The 18,089-nt window shown below is 40.8% G+C and overlaps 9 protein-coding genes across 9 annotated transcripts; 2 read left to right on the top strand and 7 right to left on the bottom strand.

Moving 5' to 3' along the window:
• Positions 1 to 24: 24 nt before the first annotated feature.
• VTP21DRAFT_4770 (uncharacterized protein) lies at positions 25 to 1,441 on the bottom strand (the record flags this gene model as incomplete). The annotated part of the gene is made up of 3 exons (XM_069395218.1): positions 25 to 108; positions 247 to 1,030; positions 1,131 to 1,441. The coding sequence occupies 3 exons, from the start codon at positions 1,439 to 1,441 to the stop codon at positions 25 to 27; spliced, it is 1,179 nt and encodes a 392-aa protein (XP_069256378.1).
• A 36-nt stretch (positions 1,442 to 1,477) lies between these two features.
• VTP21DRAFT_4769 (uncharacterized protein) lies at positions 1,478 to 2,557 on the bottom strand (the record flags this gene model as incomplete). The annotated part of the gene is made up of 2 exons (XM_069395216.1): positions 1,478 to 1,886; positions 1,980 to 2,557. The coding sequence occupies 2 exons, from the start codon at positions 2,555 to 2,557 to the stop codon at positions 1,478 to 1,480; spliced, it is 987 nt and encodes a 328-aa protein (XP_069256377.1).
• A 1,334-nt stretch (positions 2,558 to 3,891) lies between these two features.
• VTP21DRAFT_4768 (uncharacterized protein) lies at positions 3,892 to 4,260 on the bottom strand (the record flags this gene model as incomplete). Its single annotated transcript, XM_069395215.1, has 1 exon — positions 3,892 to 4,260. One exon carries the CDS (start codon positions 4,258 to 4,260, stop codon positions 3,892 to 3,894), a length of 369 nt encoding a protein of 122 aa, XP_069256376.1.
• A 595-nt stretch (positions 4,261 to 4,855) lies between these two features.
• VTP21DRAFT_4767 (uncharacterized protein) lies at positions 4,856 to 6,832 on the top strand (the record flags this gene model as incomplete). Its single annotated transcript, XM_069395214.1, has 1 exon — positions 4,856 to 6,832. The coding sequence occupies one exon, from the start codon at positions 4,856 to 4,858 to the stop codon at positions 6,830 to 6,832; it is 1,977 nt and encodes a 658-aa protein (XP_069256375.1).
• A 1,137-nt stretch (positions 6,833 to 7,969) lies between these two features.
• Positions 7,970 to 8,715, bottom strand: VTP21DRAFT_4766 (uncharacterized protein; the record flags this gene model as incomplete). Its single annotated transcript, XM_069395213.1, has 3 exons — positions 7,970 to 8,052; positions 8,146 to 8,428; positions 8,485 to 8,715. 3 exons carry the CDS (start codon positions 8,713 to 8,715, stop codon positions 7,970 to 7,972), a joined length of 597 nt encoding a protein of 198 aa, XP_069256374.1.
• Positions 8,716 to 9,082: 367 nt separating this feature from the next.
• VTP21DRAFT_4765 (uncharacterized protein) lies at positions 9,083 to 10,262 on the top strand (the record flags this gene model as incomplete). Its single annotated transcript, XM_069395212.1, has 5 exons — positions 9,083 to 9,430; positions 9,499 to 9,654; positions 9,723 to 9,769; positions 9,830 to 10,004; positions 10,101 to 10,262. The coding sequence occupies 5 exons, from the start codon at positions 9,083 to 9,085 to the stop codon at positions 10,260 to 10,262; spliced, it is 888 nt and encodes a 295-aa protein (XP_069256373.1).
• A 1,581-nt stretch (positions 10,263 to 11,843) lies between these two features.
• On the bottom strand, positions 11,844 to 13,304 carry VTP21DRAFT_4764 (uncharacterized protein; the record flags this gene model as incomplete). The annotated part of the gene is made up of 1 exon (XM_069395211.1): positions 11,844 to 13,304. One exon carries the CDS (start codon positions 13,302 to 13,304, stop codon positions 11,844 to 11,846), a length of 1,461 nt encoding a protein of 486 aa, XP_069256372.1.
• A 1,117-nt stretch (positions 13,305 to 14,421) lies between these two features.
• Positions 14,422 to 16,355, bottom strand: VTP21DRAFT_4763 (uncharacterized protein; the record flags this gene model as incomplete). Its single annotated transcript, XM_069395210.1, has 8 exons — positions 14,422 to 14,520; positions 14,585 to 15,040; positions 15,102 to 15,394; positions 15,460 to 15,606; positions 15,686 to 15,759; positions 15,833 to 15,914; positions 15,986 to 16,122; positions 16,198 to 16,355. The coding sequence occupies 8 exons, from the start codon at positions 16,353 to 16,355 to the stop codon at positions 14,422 to 14,424; spliced, it is 1,446 nt and encodes a 481-aa protein (XP_069256371.1).
• Positions 16,356 to 16,854: 499 nt separating this feature from the next.
• Positions 16,855 to 17,295, bottom strand: VTP21DRAFT_4762 (uncharacterized protein; the record flags this gene model as incomplete). Its single annotated transcript, XM_069395209.1, has 1 exon — positions 16,855 to 17,295. One exon carries the CDS (start codon positions 17,293 to 17,295, stop codon positions 16,855 to 16,857), a length of 441 nt encoding a protein of 146 aa, XP_069256370.1.
• Between the last annotated feature and the right edge of the window lie 794 nt (positions 17,296 to 18,089).

The following is an 18,089-nucleotide window of genomic DNA, read 5'->3' as shown; positions in this document are numbered from 1 at the left end:
GTAATAGACTGCGGGCTACGTCATCTACATCAGCGTATCCTTGGAGTACGGCTGGTGCTCGCTCAGATTAGCCATAAGTTCTTCATCCGGGACCAGGATGTGTGTGTCCTGGATAGAAATGAGAGGGACTAACGTATTGTACGAATTCCCTCCTTGCCTTTACTAGGCGCTTCGCCTGAAGCTCAACTAAGAGTGTGCATGGGGAATATCTATAGGAAAATGTAGAAAGCATGGAGAATCTGGAACTTTTCTTAGAATTAGTGTCCAAGGAGGATTGATCCAAGGTACTCCGAGCGGCTTCCAGGGTATCGATAGTGCGTCCTGAGCTTCTGCTTTCGGATCCCAGCTCCACGATAAGTACCTCTTGCAAACTTTGTTCACCTTGTCCGCGAACAGATCTATGTCATGCGGACCGAATTTCCTCTCTATTCTCTTCACATAATTCTTGTCGATCCTCCACTTGCTGAGGTCCTCATTCTCGATGCTTTGTCTGCACTCGTATTGTTCTCCCCTGGAATGTGCTTCGCTGTCAACGTTATTTTCCTGCGAAAGCACTCTTCCCAATTGGATTTCGTCACCCTGTGCATTTGTGGCGATCGCGTTCCCCTTTGACTGGCAACATAAGCTACTGCAGCCAAGTTGTCTGACTGGATTGCCACCGCGCAATGAGTCAGCTCTGGAAAACTCCTTAGTGCGTGTCCCACAGCCATCATCTCCAGGACATTTATGTGGAGTGTCCTTTCCTCCGAATTCCAAGGGCCGAACACAGACCTGCCCTGGAAGGTTGCACTCCTTCCTGTGGTTGACGCATCGGTGTATATGACTGCTGAAGAATCCAGAAGAAGAAAGGTACTCCAATTCCACTTCTCCAGTTGGGACGACCAAAATTTTAGTTCCTTCATGGAATTTGAGCTCAATCTTACCATTGCATCCCAGCCATAGCTCCGAACAGCAGCATCCTTGTCTCTCGCCAAATGATGGTGATATAGCCGCCCCACTGGGAGTGCCAGGGTTGCTGTCACAATTCTCCCTAGGAAAGAAGCCAGAGTGCGTGCTGAAGGAGCTTTGTTCATCATGCATTTTGCCATCCTTCTCATATCTCTGATTTTGCTCCTGGCAGAGTCAGCGACGTGCTCTCCGTGTCGAGGATGAATCCCAGATGCTCCATCTTTTGGAATGGTGTGAGGATTGATTTCTTGCGGCTGATCATGAACCCTAGCTTCTCTAGTAGCTCTACCGCCAGAAGCGTGTGCTCTTTCGCTTTCTGCTCTGACCTCGCCAGGATAATCAGGTCGTCTAAATAGGCTGATATCCCCACTCCTTTCGAGCGAAGATGAGCGAGGCACGGGCGAAGAATCTTCGTAAAAATCCTCGGAGCAGATAAGAGGCCGAACGGGAGTGATTTGAACCAATACCAAGTGTCCCTCCATTCGAACGCCATGAACTTGCGTTCGTCCTTGTGGATTGGAACATATAGCTATGCGTCGGAGAGGTCCACCGATGTCATATAAGCGCCTCTGTTGATGAGTGGAAGAAGGTGAGCCAAGGTCTCCAAGTGCATCGGGGGAATAAACTTGTTTAGTTCTCTCAGATCCAGGAACGGCCTGAGACCCCCTGACTCCTTGAGAATGGTGAATAGCCTGGAGACAAACCCCACATTCTTTCGCCTGACTTTTTCTATAGCTTTCTTCTCCAACAGTTCTTCGACTTCCCGCGCTATTGCTTGCTCTTGTTCTTTTGATAAGTTCAATGGACTCGGACTTTTCCATTGTTTTGCGGGCCTGTAATATCCCATCATAGCCCCTTCCGTGAACGTAACGTAAGTACCCACGGTTTTCTCGTGATTTCCTTCCAAGAGTCCGCGAATAGTGCTAGCCTTCCTCCTACTGGTGTGTGTTGAAGGGGAGCATCATCAATACCACCCTTCTTTATAGGTTTTTGGCTCTTTCTCTTCATTCTTCCCTCCGTTGCTGGAATACGAACGGCTACGGATTCCGTTATGTTTCCTGGAATTTCTATAACTTGTACGCTGTTTACGCGTCTTCGCTTTTGATTTGGATGTAGCTCTCCGTTCCTTCGTGAATTCACTGGCCATCTCCTCGGGGATGAGGGTGTGCTCCGGAGTTATATAGCGGAGGCTGGCGCCATACTGACTCGCTTGTCTGATCTCTCCGAGCCTTGACTCTGACATTGTAGTGAGATGGTCTCGCATCTGCAAAGTGATGTCCCGATATAGTTGCAGCCAATAGTGGCAAAGAGTATCTGGGAACACGTCTCGATTATTTTCCACGAATCCCGCGACCGAATGGAAAAGCGCGTCGATTGTTCTCGTAGTTAAGGCCAGACGAGATTGGAAGTCTGCCAGTGAACGATCTTTTGCTTTGGATTGATGTGATGCCACTTGAAGCAAGCTGCTTGGCATCGCTGGCGCGTCATAAACGCGATCGCGAATGGCTGGCGCACGGGCCCACCATTCTGCGCGAAGGTCCCTGTCCCGAATTCGGTGTTCGGGTGAAAAAAGGGGTCCAGGATTTGAGGGAACGCGTCCGCCACCCATTGTGGGATCCTTTGGTAGTGTTTGGCCTTAGCAGTGCATATGAGCTCGTCAGGCTCCTCTTCCCCAGTACTACTGCTTTCGCTGCTTGTTTCCCTCCAGTTTAGTTTTGATTTCCTCAAGCATGGTCTTAAGGATTTCCATCTGCGCTCGAAGAGAGACCTCGCCAGCATTTTCATCTTGAGATGACATGATAAGTAGCCCAACGGTAACCAGTGTGAGCAAAAAGTGGCTGAGGATTATTTTATTGAGTGTTACGATTCGTAGTGTCAACTTGTCTTATACTTGTGAACTGCCCTCGGAATGTGATCGAATAATTTTTATTTTTCACATCATTTTCCCTTCTTATCCTCAAATCTAGCTATACTAAGTTGCGCTACGAAAAGCAAACACAGCTATCCATATCACAACCAACAATCTACATGGACTTGCAAAATACCTTTTATGTCGTGAGTTATACAATAAAAATGAAATTTCAATTATCGAAATTTCGCTATGATGCCCAGTACAATATAAAATCTAAAATTTATTTCACTATCTTTTATAACCATCGTTTGCTTTAGTCATATCCTCTGTATTCTCTGCTTTCGTTTCTTCCAAGGCAGGAGAGTGGATGAATTGGATAGCTTTAAATTAGATGTTCTAAGAACAGACTTCAGTAGGGCCGACTCCGAACAAAGGATGGATACATCCTGGGCTCGTTGAAATGACATAAATACATATATGTATTTAGATGATTTCAGACGCATTAACTATGCAGCTGCTGTAAGTTTAATATCTACACAATTTCTTGAATAGATTGTACCCAAATAATTAGAAAGAATGAATCCTATTAAAATATTTACATTATCAAGTGTATTGTATTATTTTCTAGGCTATAATGCTTATTCACCGAAATACTAAGTATTATAGAAGAACCGAAGAGTTGGAGTAAAAAGAATTTTACGCAGAAGTTGAAGTGAGCATACGCAGCACTTCATTTCAATATTAGTATGATTTTTTATGTTTACTCTAATGCTTATTATTACAAAAATAACAAATTTTAAAGATAAATCCTTTGTTTATTTAATTATTTATAAGTTAAATTCTTGGTTTGATTTTATTTCGGCCGGACGTCACGGCCAAGCAAAAATTGACGAGTTCCTTCCAGGCCAAATACCTAATATCCAAGCCAAAAGGGTATAGTCACGTGACTTTTCTATATGGTGACCTACCAATTTTCTTATACCCACCGGTCAATTTTTACCGCAATTCTATAGATTTTTACACTGTACCCTACAACTTTGGCATAGGTTTCTAAGTAATTTCCTTAAAAAGGCTTTTTGTAGGGGCGCGCGCTATGCCAGTCTGATGCGCAGATTCGATATAACATTGGAAACCATTGGGGGGGGGAGGTATTTGTCGTCCTCCTGAGGATCGACCTTAGGGAGATCGTATAACTTCGCGAGGCGCACCTCGCCATAGGAACCGCGGAATATCACGCCATTTTCATCGGGTGAAGAAATGAGCCCCGTCGCGACAAGGTCATCAACATATGAGTTGACGGTGGCTATCGTTACTATGCATCGAAGCCCAGGGGTGACATCTGAGCCTGCGAGTGCATTTGGCATATCAATTAGGCGACGCGCAAAACATATGATTGGCACAGCATGACCATGGCCAGTTGAGAAGGAAATGAAGAGATGCGGAATGCGCGATACGACCATCTTGAACGCTGTAGATTATAACTTAACGAAGAGGAAAAGGACTCAGAGCATATAAAGAGATTACTAAAATCAGATGGGAAAAATAAGATTGTATGAATCAATATTATGATATGAGTTGAAAACAAATCTCTCTCGGATAGGGTTGTGGTGTGGAACAGATCCCTATAAGAAGTGTCCATAGGGAAACCATAGGGGAATAATGTGGAACACATGTGGATCACCTCACTTTCTCTATAATTTTTAATAATTTTTATTTGGGTACGGATTTGGAAAATATAGAAAAATTACAGTAAATATCAGGAAATTATACGGAAATTATAGGGAAAGTGAGGTGATCCACATGTGTTCCACATTATTCCCCTATGGTTTCCCTATGGACATTTCTTATAGGGTCAATACCACTATCTCATCGAAATAATAACTGCGCATCCCCATGAAATTGCGATATAAATCCATCTTAGGAGCTCTCCCCTGAAGCTACTATTTATTCGAAGATCTTTACATCAGTTCATTTCTCTTTATTTGATAAATTTCATCTTTCATATTCTATACCAGCATACAAACCTAATTATAACTTAAACCCACTCGAATTTCAATGATTGCAGTCGATCCGCACCATAAATTTGCCAAACTTGCCCAGGAACAAAGATTTTCGACCTCAGAGATCCTTAATTTCAATAATGACAGCCCTTCGCTTCCTGAAAACCAGGATGTAGTCGTTGCTGGTGGCGGTATTCACGGTCTCATCTACGCTATTCATGCTAAATGCTTTGATCCTAGTATAAGCGTCACTGTCGTGGAGAAATCGCCCAAGCCGGGCTATAAAATTGGGGAAAGCACGCTTCCCCTATTTTCCCTTTGGTGCAAGATGATGGGGCTCAACGCGGAAATGCTCCTACGCATTTTTGGCCTCAAGGATGGCCTTTGCTTCTATTTTTTTGATTCAGAAGATCCAGAACACTATACCGATTTCTGCAGCAATGGAACTCCTTGCTTATTTTTATCCGGTTACCAGATTGAGCGTTCCACCAGCGAGCTGCTGTTCACAGTTTATGCCCAACGACATGGTGTCAATGTATTCCATGGGCATTCAATTAATATTCAGGGAACAAAGATTTCTGGTGCTGGAAACCTCATCCAAGTCGTAGAAAACGAGTCTAAAATCTCCAAGACTATCGCTTCGCAGTACTTAGTAGACGCCACGGGCAGATTTCGACAATTTACTTCCAAAGAGGCTCGCATCAAACGATTTGACGGTTGGAATGTCAACGCATATTGGGGTTACTTTACTTGCAAAGATGAGACCAAGATTCCCCTTAGATTTTTCGAGGGTGACCACACCAACCACCTCTGCTTTCCCGAGGGATGGGCCTGGTTAATTCGCATGCCTTCCTGGGAAGGTAGTCCTATTCCTAACTTAATGGATATGATGAACTATTTGCTTGACCATGCTGAGAACAAGACACCTGGTGATGAAATTCCCTCGTCTGAAGAGCTTGCAAAAATCTTTGGTCTCAAGCTCCAGTGGATTGTTAGTATCGGGTTTGCGGTTCGCGATGACGCTAGGTATCCTGATGACTTGACGCCATATGGAACAAAGGAAGCTGAGCAGAAGTTTAACTATTGGGTTCATCGTTACCCTATGATCTCGCGGGTGATGGAGAATTACAAGTTGATTGAAAATCCATATGGATCTAACACCACCTGGTTCATTCGCAAGCAACTTGCTTTTCAATCTCCCAAAGTTTCGGGACCTGGATGGGTCGCCATAGGCGATGCAGTGGGGTTCACTAATCCCCTTCACTCTCCTGGAATCAGCGCTAGCATGTCAACCTCCACGTACGCAGCTGAACTGACTCACAAGGCCTTGGCAACGTCGAATCCAGAGAAGCGCTTAGAGTTGTTCAAGCCATATGAAGTCTTTTGTAACAAGCTTATCCCCTCGCTGCACCAGATGAACAAGTTCAACTATGTCTGTTTCCGGCATCCCGAGCTTGGACCCCAAGTTTCCACCCTTTGGCAGTTCTTTGCTGGCATAGGCATTCCTGGATGGCAACTCATCCGACAAGACTACAACCTCACATTTGCAACCTATGTCGACCACTCCAAAAATTGGGCTTGGGGATCTCAAGTGCCAGAGTACGTAACGGTAGCGAAAAAAGCTATTGAGCTACTTGATGGTCCGTTATACGACCCCGTACCGATTGAAACTGTTAATGAATTGATCGAATTTTCGAATGCTATTAAACGTGAGGCCGTGGCTTCAAACCGCTTCAACTTCAGATGGAATGGCCTTCTTCGATATTATGATCTTGAGCTCAACTACTTACCAGAAAAGAATTGGAAGGATCGATTCTCTAGGAGGTGTGAGCACTGTGGAAGTTGGGTCGCTTCACGACCGGATTGGAGAAAATGTTACACGTGCGGAAAGGTGAGAAAGATTGAGAACTGTCAGGTGGAGTGGAATCCCAAATTGGAGGTACATGAAGTTGCTGCACTGGTCCGAGCCAGTGATGCCAAAGCCACTTCTGCTGCTTCTGGGCCACATTACGATGCAGTTGGCGCTATTTAAGTGAAACATACTGTTATTTCCGACGCGGGTGTGATTTCTATTCCATTTCTAGTTGTCGATTCGTAACAAAATGGTTCTTTAAATGTATTTTGGTATATGAATTTCAATATGAGCTCTAAGATTTTGGAAATAAACAGAGATCAATATTGAAATTTCTTAATTTGAATTTGCAAATACTTTATACTGTGGACAGCGGCCGCAGTCCACGCTTAATTTTTTCATTTTGGGCGAGAGCCCAAGGGGAACGAAGCTGGAGGATATCTGCTCCTTCGGAGCCCAAATCGTGCTTTATTCATAGACATGGAAAAAATAATAAAATATCAAAAATGGGGATGTTCACGTTTCCGTTTATTCGGATAAAGCTTTCTCGGTCTTCTTGTTTTTCTCGTACTCTCTGATAACGTCTCCCTATAGGAAGTCACATAGGGAAAAAATAGGGAACACCTCACTCTCCATATGATTTCCTGATATTTCCTATAATTTTTAATGGATTTTATATGGATTTTTATATGGGTAAGGATTTGGAATTTATAGAAAAATTAGAGGAAATAAAAGGAAATTTTAAGGAAATTATAGGGAAAGTGAGGTGTTCCGCATCTGTTCCATATTATTTCCCTATGTTTTCCCTATGCCCACTTCTTATAGGGACTTGAGCTCTGGTCATGCCCTTCACGGGTTCCCAAGTATTTTCGTGGTCATCGTAGCCTTTCCATTTAACTAAGTACTCCTTGCGATTGTACCGTCTTCGCTCGTCGAGGATTTTTTCGACTTCGTATTCTATTTCTCCATCAACGATTATGAGTGGAGGTGGTGGCGCTTTGCGATCGTCTGTGGCTTGTTCATATTTAGAAGAACGGAAAAATGGAATACTGAGTGCGTTCTGACATTCGCTGGCAGCTCTAGTTTGAATGCAACTTTACCGATTCGACTGAGAACCTTGAATGGTCCCGCAAATCGTGGTGATAATTTTTCGAGGGAGCGTTGCATTACACTTCCGGTTTCAAGTGTGTGGTTCTTATCATAAGTTGGTCATTTTCTTGGAACTCTACATCGGATCGTTATTGGTCAGCGTATTCTCGTAGTCGCTCTTGTTCATCCTTGATCATTTGGGTGATAGTCGATTGGGTCTTCTCTAAGTTATCTAAGTTGTTCGGCAAGTTCTTCTGCGGTAGGATTTTCTTTCGTGGCGGGGGTCATATCGGGGTTTCGTAGTGATCGTCCTAGGTCGGACGTAAAGGGTGTAGTTCTGGTGGAAATGTGCATCTAATCGTTATACGCAAATTCAACAATGGGCAAAAGGTCGTCCCAATTACCCTGTTTATGTGCAGTGTAGTGTCGTAACATGTCTTCGAGGGTTCTATTCATGCGTTCCGTTTGTCCATCCGTCCGTGGGTGGTAAGCCGAGGAAAGTTTGGTCTTTATGCCGAGTTTCTGCGTTATGGTCCGCCAAAACTTCGATGTAAATTTCGGATCACGATCGCTAATAATACTGGTTGGCATGGCGTGTTGTCTAAAGATCTCTCGGAAAAATGTATGGGCTGCATATACTGCATTATCGGTTGTCTTGCTGGGGGGAAGTGAGCTCGCTTGGTGAGTCTGTCGACATAAACTGTTATCGCATCGAATCCTCTTTTTGTCTTCGGTAGTTGAACAATAAAATCCATCGAAATCGAGTCCCATCTTGCAGTTGGAATTTCTAATGGTTGCGATAATCCTGCTGGCTTCTTGTTCGTTGATTTCACTCGTTGACATGAATCACAAGCCTTAATGTATCGTCGTACTGTCTTCTGCATATTCAGCCAATAGTAGTCGCGTTGAATTCCATCCCGGGTTTTGTCGATTCCCAAATGACCAGCATAAATCGCATCATGAGCGTTCATCATTATTTTGTTGATCAGCGAGTTGGTCTGAGGAACACATAATCGGCGTTGGTCGTCAAATCGCTTGTAACAGGGTTCGAATGGTAGATGAAGCTCTTTATGAAAATAGAAGATCGGTGAGGAACAACAAATAATTCTCTCCTAGATTCTATTCCCAAAGTTAACACTCTGGCGCAGGGGAAATTCTTCTTCGATTTCTTCGGTGAAGAGAATGTGGCAATGAGCAATGGAGAGGTATCATGATTGTTTCTCTCTCTATGTATATGAGATTAATTGATTTTGATGTCTCGTATTTAGGAGTGGAAACGTCACAGAAAGGTACTTTAATTATTTTCTTCATCAATGAGATTGGACTCAAGCTAAGCATGTAATGTTTTCTATAATGGTCCTTAATCCTGTGTTCCGTAACACTATTCCCACGCAGCCGTTTGTAGAATGCACATACAAGCTTTTTGAACACCTAGATCAAGCCATTATATCTGCAGATGCCGTCAACATACCTATACTCATGCGCAGACTTACTTTGGACGCTCTCGGAAAGACGCTATTTAGATTCAATTTCAACGCTCTCCAAAATCCAGAAAACAGATATTACAAATGTTATGAAGGCACATTTGAAGGATTCGCAAACCCGGTTCGTATTCTTTTTCCAAGAGCTGATCCAATAATAAGTCTTTTCGACAAACATGCCGTTCAATCCTTTGCCGATTTGAACGAGGTAATCATATCCAAACTTGAGTTGTTTTATCCTGCTTTAAAATTCTTGTTACTTTTAAACAAATTTAGGTTGTATTTGACATCATTGAGAAAAGAAAGAAAGAAATTCAGGATGGAATCTACAAGGATGAGGGCGATCAACACAAAGACATGCTTAGATTGATGATAGAAGCAGAAGCAGAATCAGGCGATGATGAGAATAGATGGACTACGACTGATATAAAGGTAAATATCTTTCAATTTGACTGCTGGACTCCAGTACCTTCATGATTTGTTCATGTTGACTATGTTAGGATAATCTAATGGTATTTTTCCTTGCTGGTCACGACACAACCCAGGCGTAAATATAAGTTATTAAAAAAATACCAGAATGCAATGTTAATCTAACAACCACCTTTAGTTCTCTTTCCGTTGCCATTTATTACCTAGCTCTCATCCCAGAAATCCAGGAGCTAGCTCGTCAAGAGATTAATAGCATCTTTACTGCAACAGGTTCTCTGCAAATACCTAGTATCAAGAATTGCCGAAATATGAAATATATTGATTGTATTATCAGAGAGGTACATGCAAATTCTGTGCTCATATTTTAAAAGAGGTTTACGTAAAGTGTTTGTAAAAAAAGTCGCTCCGTATGCATCCTCCCTTTCCTAACATTGGGCCTAGGGTTGTAGTGGAACCAGTCGAATTTGACGGAATTGCCATTCCCAAGGGCACTTACTTGTTTGCAGACATATGTTCCATGCAAAATTCCACTAAGCACTGGAAAGATCCAGAAAGATTCTGGCCGGAGAGATTCTACCCTGAGAATAATCCACCTCGAGATGCCTAGTTAGCTTTTGGCGGTGGCTCGCGCATTTGCGTAAGTCCCGATACTCGTATTGTCTGCGGAGAGAAAACTATTACTAAATCCCTATTGGAAAAAACAGTTAGGGATGCAGTTTTCGTTCACTGAGCAACGCATAGTGCTTTCAATGCTATGTGAGCACGATTTATTATTATTCTGGAGTGCTCATATTTATTTTAACATTTTATTCCTACAAAACAGGTTCGTAAAGCAAACACAGAGGAGCATGTAGATGCATAAGGAGACATTGCTCTATATAATTTCTAATGCCTCTACCTTTTAAATATAAGGGAAAAATAATTGAAGCCTGAACGTTCCCTTATGCTCCTACATGCTCCATTTGTGTTTTCTTTACGAACCTGTTTTGTATGGATATATGCCAAATATTACAGTACGTAACTATACTTGGAAATTGCCTGAAAATTCGCTCCATACAACCGGTCTGCAGGTGAATAATTTATTCGGCGTGCTGCGTCTTGAAGATGTTTTGATACAGTTTGAGAAGCGTTCCTGAGATGTAATAGTGTCTGTCAGATATTTTGACTTCCCATATTAATTTATACTCAACTCGATTATTTCTTCACAAGTTGTAATGAATTGGCCTTTAAGTCGTATACAATATAATCTTTCTCTCTATAAATCTAGGAGAAGTTTGTGTCGCGACTTTCATTAGATTAATAAGTTGGAAATTGCTAGAATAATGTTCGTTATCTGGCATATAGAAAGCGGAATTTCCATGCTATTTGCTTATTGTTCTTATTGATTTGAATTACTCTTTTGGGCTTCCATTGATCAAGCATTTATTATAGAATACCTGCAGTTACCTGATGGCACACTAAAATGATGATTTATTTTATCGACTCCATTTCACTGAATATCTCTTTGGTGATCCCTTTTACTAGCCACAATTCTATGATTATTTTGACATATCTTTCCTTTGCTCTCACCTCTACTCACCTTATCAGTCATGCTACTGATTCCCACTTAGAGTACATTCCCTAAAGAAATATACAGCAATAATACCATAAACATTCCTCTTTGTCGAATTTTTTCTGGGTGGAGACAATAAATAGATGGGCAGGTTGGATTCAAGGGAGAGTATTCTATGTGGGTGACAAGGAAATAATTTATACGCTATTATGGTTGTAAAAACATAGGTGTGTGTTGTAATACGTTCCAAAGATTCAACTACTATGTAACTAGTTTGAAATTTAATCTGCAACAATTTTCAATTTGCATTTGACGAAGTAATTTCACTGGGCCGAGATGAATACGTATTCAACAAGGCACCTTTCCCGCTTTCCGCAATCACTATGTCAATATTTTACTTGAGCCAATAGCTTATCTGGAAATTTTATTAAAAAGTCCAATAAATTTACGCGGGGCTTGATTACGGTGGTTTCTTATAGGGATACTTATGCAAGAATTGTGAGAGTCCCTGGTGAATTATCCTTTTAAAGAAATATAATTCAAAAATTTATTAAAAGCTTTTCATATACAGTATGTACTATTATATTTCTAATGAATTTACAATATGCTAAATAGTTCTATAAATAGCTTATGGGATCTTCTATTGAGGTGGAATACTCAATCGATGATTGAAAATATTTTCCGGGTCATATTTACGCTTAATGCTTTGAAGTTTAGGAAAATGCTTGCCAAAGAAGTTGTAGTATAGATTCTGAACATCGGCATCATCATCACCAATATAGCAACCATCCATGTATGGGTAAAAGGCCTCGAATGTTTGATTGAGCCAAGGAAGACGGTAATTTGCTTCTTCAATTGCTCCGTTCACAGGATCTTCCTCGTCATCCATAATCCATACGGACATTCCCATTAAATATGCACACCCACGACGGCTGACAGCAGTAGAGTCAACAGGAGTTTCGCTCTCCGCACCCCCTAGACAAAGAAGCTGAACTCTGAGCCCAGTTGCACACTGTCTGTTGGCAAGCTTTCCAAGCTTTGAAATAAATTCATCTGGCAACGCTTCTGGAATATATCCGCTTTTAATCTTCATCCAGCGACGCTTCTCTTCTCCCTCTCGTTTCAATGGCCTCAGATCATCCCACCATGGTGCCGATGTTTGGGTTAAAGATAGCCCCACAACTGATTCAATGTAAGACACTTTCTGGATAACCTTGTTTGTTGGAGGTGGAAGTCTTTTCAGCATATCTTCTACTAATGCATCACCCTCTTCCTTGGAATCTGCTAATATCGAACCTACGAGGGTGAAATTTCCAAATTGGATTACCATCATCGGATTGACTTTGGTGGAAGCGGACAAGCAGTAATCTTGGAAAGCTTTAAAGACATGTTTGAAGTTAATCCATCCAAGTTGATAGTCTAGAGTGAAGTTGATAATGGTGTCAGGGGCTTGGTGTAATTTAATCTTTAGTTTGGTTATTATCCCGAAGGAACCTGTGCCTGCACCGCGCAGAGCCCAATACAAATCTTCGTTTTGCTCGTTGTTTGCGATTAATACGTTCCCATCAGCAGTTACCACCTCAAACTCGAGAACTCTATCCGATAGAATTCCGTGAGTGCGAGTGTAATGCCCATAACCCCCGCAAGAAGCCTGTCCAGCCACGCCCACACCGACACATGACCCTGCCGAAAGAGCATATTTTCCGGTGTTCCAAGCCTCCAGATAAATTTTGCCCAATAGCGCCCCACCCTCAGCTGTAGCGATGCCACTCTCACTGTCGACTGTTACACCATTCATTTTTACAAGATCGATCACCAAGGCATGCCCACCTCTACCTCCCAAGCTAGCACCTTCAAAAGAATGTCCTCCGCTGCGAATTGCCACTTGTGTTACGTTGCATTGTCTGGCGCATTTTATTGCCGCTTGAACTTCTTTGGTATTAGCAGGTTGAACGAATACATATGGTTTATAAGGTGTGCGGAGATTCCAGGAGGAACTAACGGTTTTATAATCTGGATGATGTTGGAAAATCACGCTGGAAGAGGGCAGATGTTGAACGAGAGTATCGTAAAGATCTTGATGTTTATGAAAGCAATTCATGTTGATGTCAAAGTACGCGAAGAAAATAGCTGAGAAGTTTAAAAATATATAAGAAATTTTTTTTTGTTTTGCGAAAATTAAAATCATCCTTTATATACACTTATTCAGTGCATTTTGACCCTATTGAAGTAATACATGGGCAAATTTAATTTTGACAGATATATATATTTCAGATTAATTTGATATGCGCTGCAACTTATCCATTTTATAATAATCTTGCCGCCCCAGCCAATTGAATTATCGAAACCAATTTCATAAGCCCCAGGTATGATGTACATAATATGTCTTATTTTGGTGAATGGTTCCAGTAAACCAATCGCCTCAAGTGTACATGTGGCGAGTACAAATTCATTCTCAGTAATTTATAGGTAGTTTCTTCTACTGGTTAAGGACAACATATTACCCGCGAAACGAAGCAAAATCCTATCAAATTTGCAACAAAATGTACTAAATAGCAGAAAAAATCCTTCTGCATATTAAGTTTAAAAACGCAGTTCTATAATTCATCATTAGTTGAATATCGGTATTCGCCATCTGATTAGAAAGAGCAAAAGTATACGTTATATTTTTGTCTCACAAAAAATTAAGGCAGATAATAATACAAGTTCACTGAGGTGAATCTTTTATGCAACGTCGAGTGTGAATAGGAATCCAAATATAATAAAAAATAATCCAAGATTCACCAATGGTACCTACAATAAAAAATATTTTGTGGATAGTATTATGATTGCAAAGAAGTCATGGAATAAAGTTCAATAATGATTTCAATTAAAGAAATTTTAATTTTCAAAAAAGATATACTTTTATCCCTACTTAAAATAGCGTCTATATCTTTGTAAACGTTAGGAATTGAAATTTTCATTTTCAAAATTAAATCTAAATAATCTATTCGACAGTGATAGGGACAGATCTATTAATATTATATAAATAACGCCATGAAAATAGTTTTTGAACCTTTTAAACAATTTTCTCAGGGCTATTCAAAAAAGCACAGTCGAACACTAAATAGAAACAACCGCCTTTATTTCGTTAACAAATACATAACAAATATTATCATTATTATGAAACCAAGGGTTCCATGGGTCGAAAAAGGTTTCTCAACCTTAAAGAGAAGAGTTTACGCTAGGCTTCCAAAAGGATCATACGGGGGAAATGCAATAGGATCTTGCTTCAGTACATCCGCATACTTGCCAGCATCACGTTTTTCTACCACAATCTGGACAAAGATAGAGAGAAGAAATTAAAACAAGATTCAGAAATTCATTTGAAAAATAACCCACCTGATAGACAAATTCGCTAAACCACGCGTCACTCATGATCCAGAATCCTTTCTCAGGACCATTATCACCCCACGAATTCTCAACGCGCCACCTGACAGGTCGACCGTTCTCGATATGAACACCAGTAAACATCATAGCATGGGTCATGCGACTTTCACCATACAAAATGCGCTCTGCTTTGGTTAATCCAAGTTTGACGCTGAATGTGGATTCGTAGTCGTAAAGTGCAGTATCCATAGTAGCAAATTCATTGTGGCTAAATTGTCCCACATCGCACCCAAACCACACAGGTCTGCCGGATTGAAGAACACGGCAAGCAATAGCTTTCATCTCCTCAATGGGAATATTAACATATCGTATGGGATGACCCCCTACGATATTACCCAAATATTTTACTGTGTAAAGCTTATTGTATTCATTGCGAGGATCATTAATAAGCGACAACGTGTCCTGAAGCTATAACGGTCGAAGCATTAGACCAGGTGTCTATTAAAACTAGTGCATAAATCATATATACCGGGTAGCCTATGATATTTTCGAAAAATTTCTTTGGAGTGAGCGACCGGTGCTCGATCAGCTTCTTACTCTTGTTGTAAATGCACCAATCAAATTCAGTTGGAGGAGTGCCAAGGGAAATGGCCAAAATACGATATATATCAGATATCATGCTCATTTTCAAGCGCCGTAACTGCTCTAAGCTCTTTCCATTACGATATTCTTTACGAAGTCTTGCTGCAAATTCTCGAAGCTTGACGACCACCAAGTATGATAGACGCTTTGAATTAGAAGATTGGAAGCTTTCAGGGTACACTACAAATCCAATTACAGTGACATTAGATGAGGAAAAAAATGAAAAACACATTAATCTTTCTTACCCGACTTCGGCACAACGCCATATTTATTTATTAGATTAACCAACATATCCCACTGGCCACCATCACTAGCAGGATCAGAGAGGAGAGCGGCAAGATTTCGATCATTCACGTCCACCTCAATAAGATCAAGCACAGATTCCAAAAAATCTAGACATATAAAATTAAAAGCAAGTATGAGAAATCACTATAGTTGAGTTTGCGGTAAGTAATATTAAAAAAGGCCTACAATTAGACTTTTCCAGCTTATCGTAAAAGTAGAGGTAAGACTGAGACAATTCGAAATCGTCCTCGAGATTGTATCTGTATGATCATAGATATTAACAAGAAATGAACACTAAACATATGAATTAACTCCACATGACATATATTTTACTTTTTAATGAGAATTAATCGCAACACATTGGTACTTGCAAAGAGCCAGCAGCGTCCACTTGACTTTTGATTGGTTGCTTTGCCTATATTGTAGAAGAAATTGTTAGTTCTAATCAATCAACCGCATTAAAATTATTTCTGAAAGGGATGATACCTTCGAGCTCCAATTTTGTGGAAAACACGGGGATGTTCTTAATAACTGCCTCTCTTGAGATAGTAACAGCAGAAATATCATTCCGAGTCACTGCATTTACAGCAAGGAGGTTCTTGGGATTGCTGGAAAAATCGTTCCTATTACATCTCAGAATCTTTAGCTAGTATTCTAAAGAAAACCTATGGTAATATGTGATAGACGTATTAATTTACTTGAAATGGTCAAAATGGTCCTTAGTCAGCTCATCACTAGAAGGATACAATTGCTCCTTCTCAAAGCTACTTTCTGAATCTATAGAGTATGGTGGTGGAGGCTCAAAATGTTCCTTGGCTTGGCAGGGCTGAGAAGGTACAGATTGGAAAGAACCCATGGTGAACTAATATAGAAGATGCAATACCAGCTATGAGATACCAAAAATTGAGAACTAGTAAAAGTACTGAGCGGTAGTGAGTAATGCAATATTGCGCGAAAGATAAGAGTACACGTGATCCCATCTCATCCATGTAACTTAATTGAACAGGGCCTAGTTCATTCACTCTAGACTAATTAGGTTAGGTTATTTACATCTAAAGTGCCTCTTAAAAGTTTCGTGACACCCTATTATTTTTATATTCAACTCAAATATTTCTTCAAAGACAACCCCTATATACTTAGCACTTGTATAATTGAAAACCCCATTCACTCTGCTAATCCCCTGTATACCATGGAATGCCCATTGCTAACTCTCCTTTCAAGAAATATTAATATATTTCGGGAAATTACATATTTTATCAAATTGAAAATCTCATGATTTCAACATTTTATCCTCTTTCTCCACAGACTCATTATAGCAAATAGTCAATATTTAAGATAAATAAAGTACGTTCTGACTACAATTCAGTATATCCGCCTCTAGCATTGATAACTTCTTGAATCCGCCTTGGCATCGTATTTATCGACGTAACACAATCGTCCTTTGTGAGCGACTCCCAGACGGTTTTCACCTTTTCCCACAGGCCATCCTTTCCCGATATCTGTGGGAGTCTGTCCCTCAGTCGTCTCTTTACCTCATCCCATAGATGTTCTATGGGATTAAAGTCAGGCGATTGTGAAGGCCAATCAAGAACTTGGATCTGCATGCTTTGGAACCATCGTTCGACGAGTTTTGCTTTATGCTTTGAGTCGTTATCATGCTGAAATATTATTTCTTTCTTGTCAAGATTGTACCACTTGATTGTCGCCATCAATTCATCATCAAGGATTTGCGGATAAAGTTTGGCATCGAGAGTTTTTATAAAACGACATGAAAATCCGATGCCATAATAGCTCATACAACCTCACATCATTATGCTTCCGCCTCCATGCTTTATCACGGGTTGTATATGGCGATCTTGAAGAGGTTCGTCACGCTTCTTCCAGTATCACTCTCGCCCCTCATCCCCAAAGATACGAATTTGGCGCTCATCCGAGAAGATGACTCGACTCCAATCTTCAGTGGTTCAATCCTTATATTTTCTTACAAACTGCAATCTCCTGAGGCGATGCTTTTTTGTGAGAAGAAGCCTTTTTTTTCGAACTCTTGCAACAAAATCATTGCGATGGAGTGTCTGGCGAACAGTATTAACGGAGATAACCTGATTAATTGTCTCGTTCCAAAGTCCTTGTGCCTTGACTGCGTTCCTACATTCTCCGGTAGTCAAGCTCCTGCATAATCTATTTTCATCACGCCGGGATAACTTGCGCGGGCGATCCATTTTTTTTCTTGATGAACTCTCTGGATCATTCTCTTCATCTTGATGTATTCTTGATACAGTTGTTCTGCTGGTGCCCTCACGAGTGGCAATTTCACGAGTGGAATAACCTTCTTAGAGAAGGACGGATATGTGAGCGCGTTGAACAGGAGTGGTGCGAGACATAGTGAATATATTATTAGATAATAAAAGTCTAGTTGACAGAAAACTTGGAATGATTTTCAGACCATAGATGTATTTTCTTGTTTAGTTACAAGCCCTACAAAAAACCCGTCTGGTGAAAACTGCTAGAAAACGTATAGGAGCATGTAGAAAAGATGGAGGAGGTTCGCGATTCCTTATAATTTTTCAACAATTTCACTATAATTTGTAGA

Source organism: Calcarisporiella thermophila (genome assembly GCF_041956535.1).
Source record: "Calcarisporiella thermophila strain CBS 279.70 unplaced genomic scaffold VTP21scaffold_2, whole genome shotgun sequence".
NCBI classification, from domain to species: domain Eukaryota; kingdom Fungi; phylum Calcarisporiellomycota; class Calcarisporiellomycetes; order Calcarisporiellales; family Calcarisporiellaceae; genus Calcarisporiella; species Calcarisporiella thermophila.
Note: the sequence above shows the minus strand (reverse complement) of the source record. Positions and strands in the feature narration are given on the sequence as shown.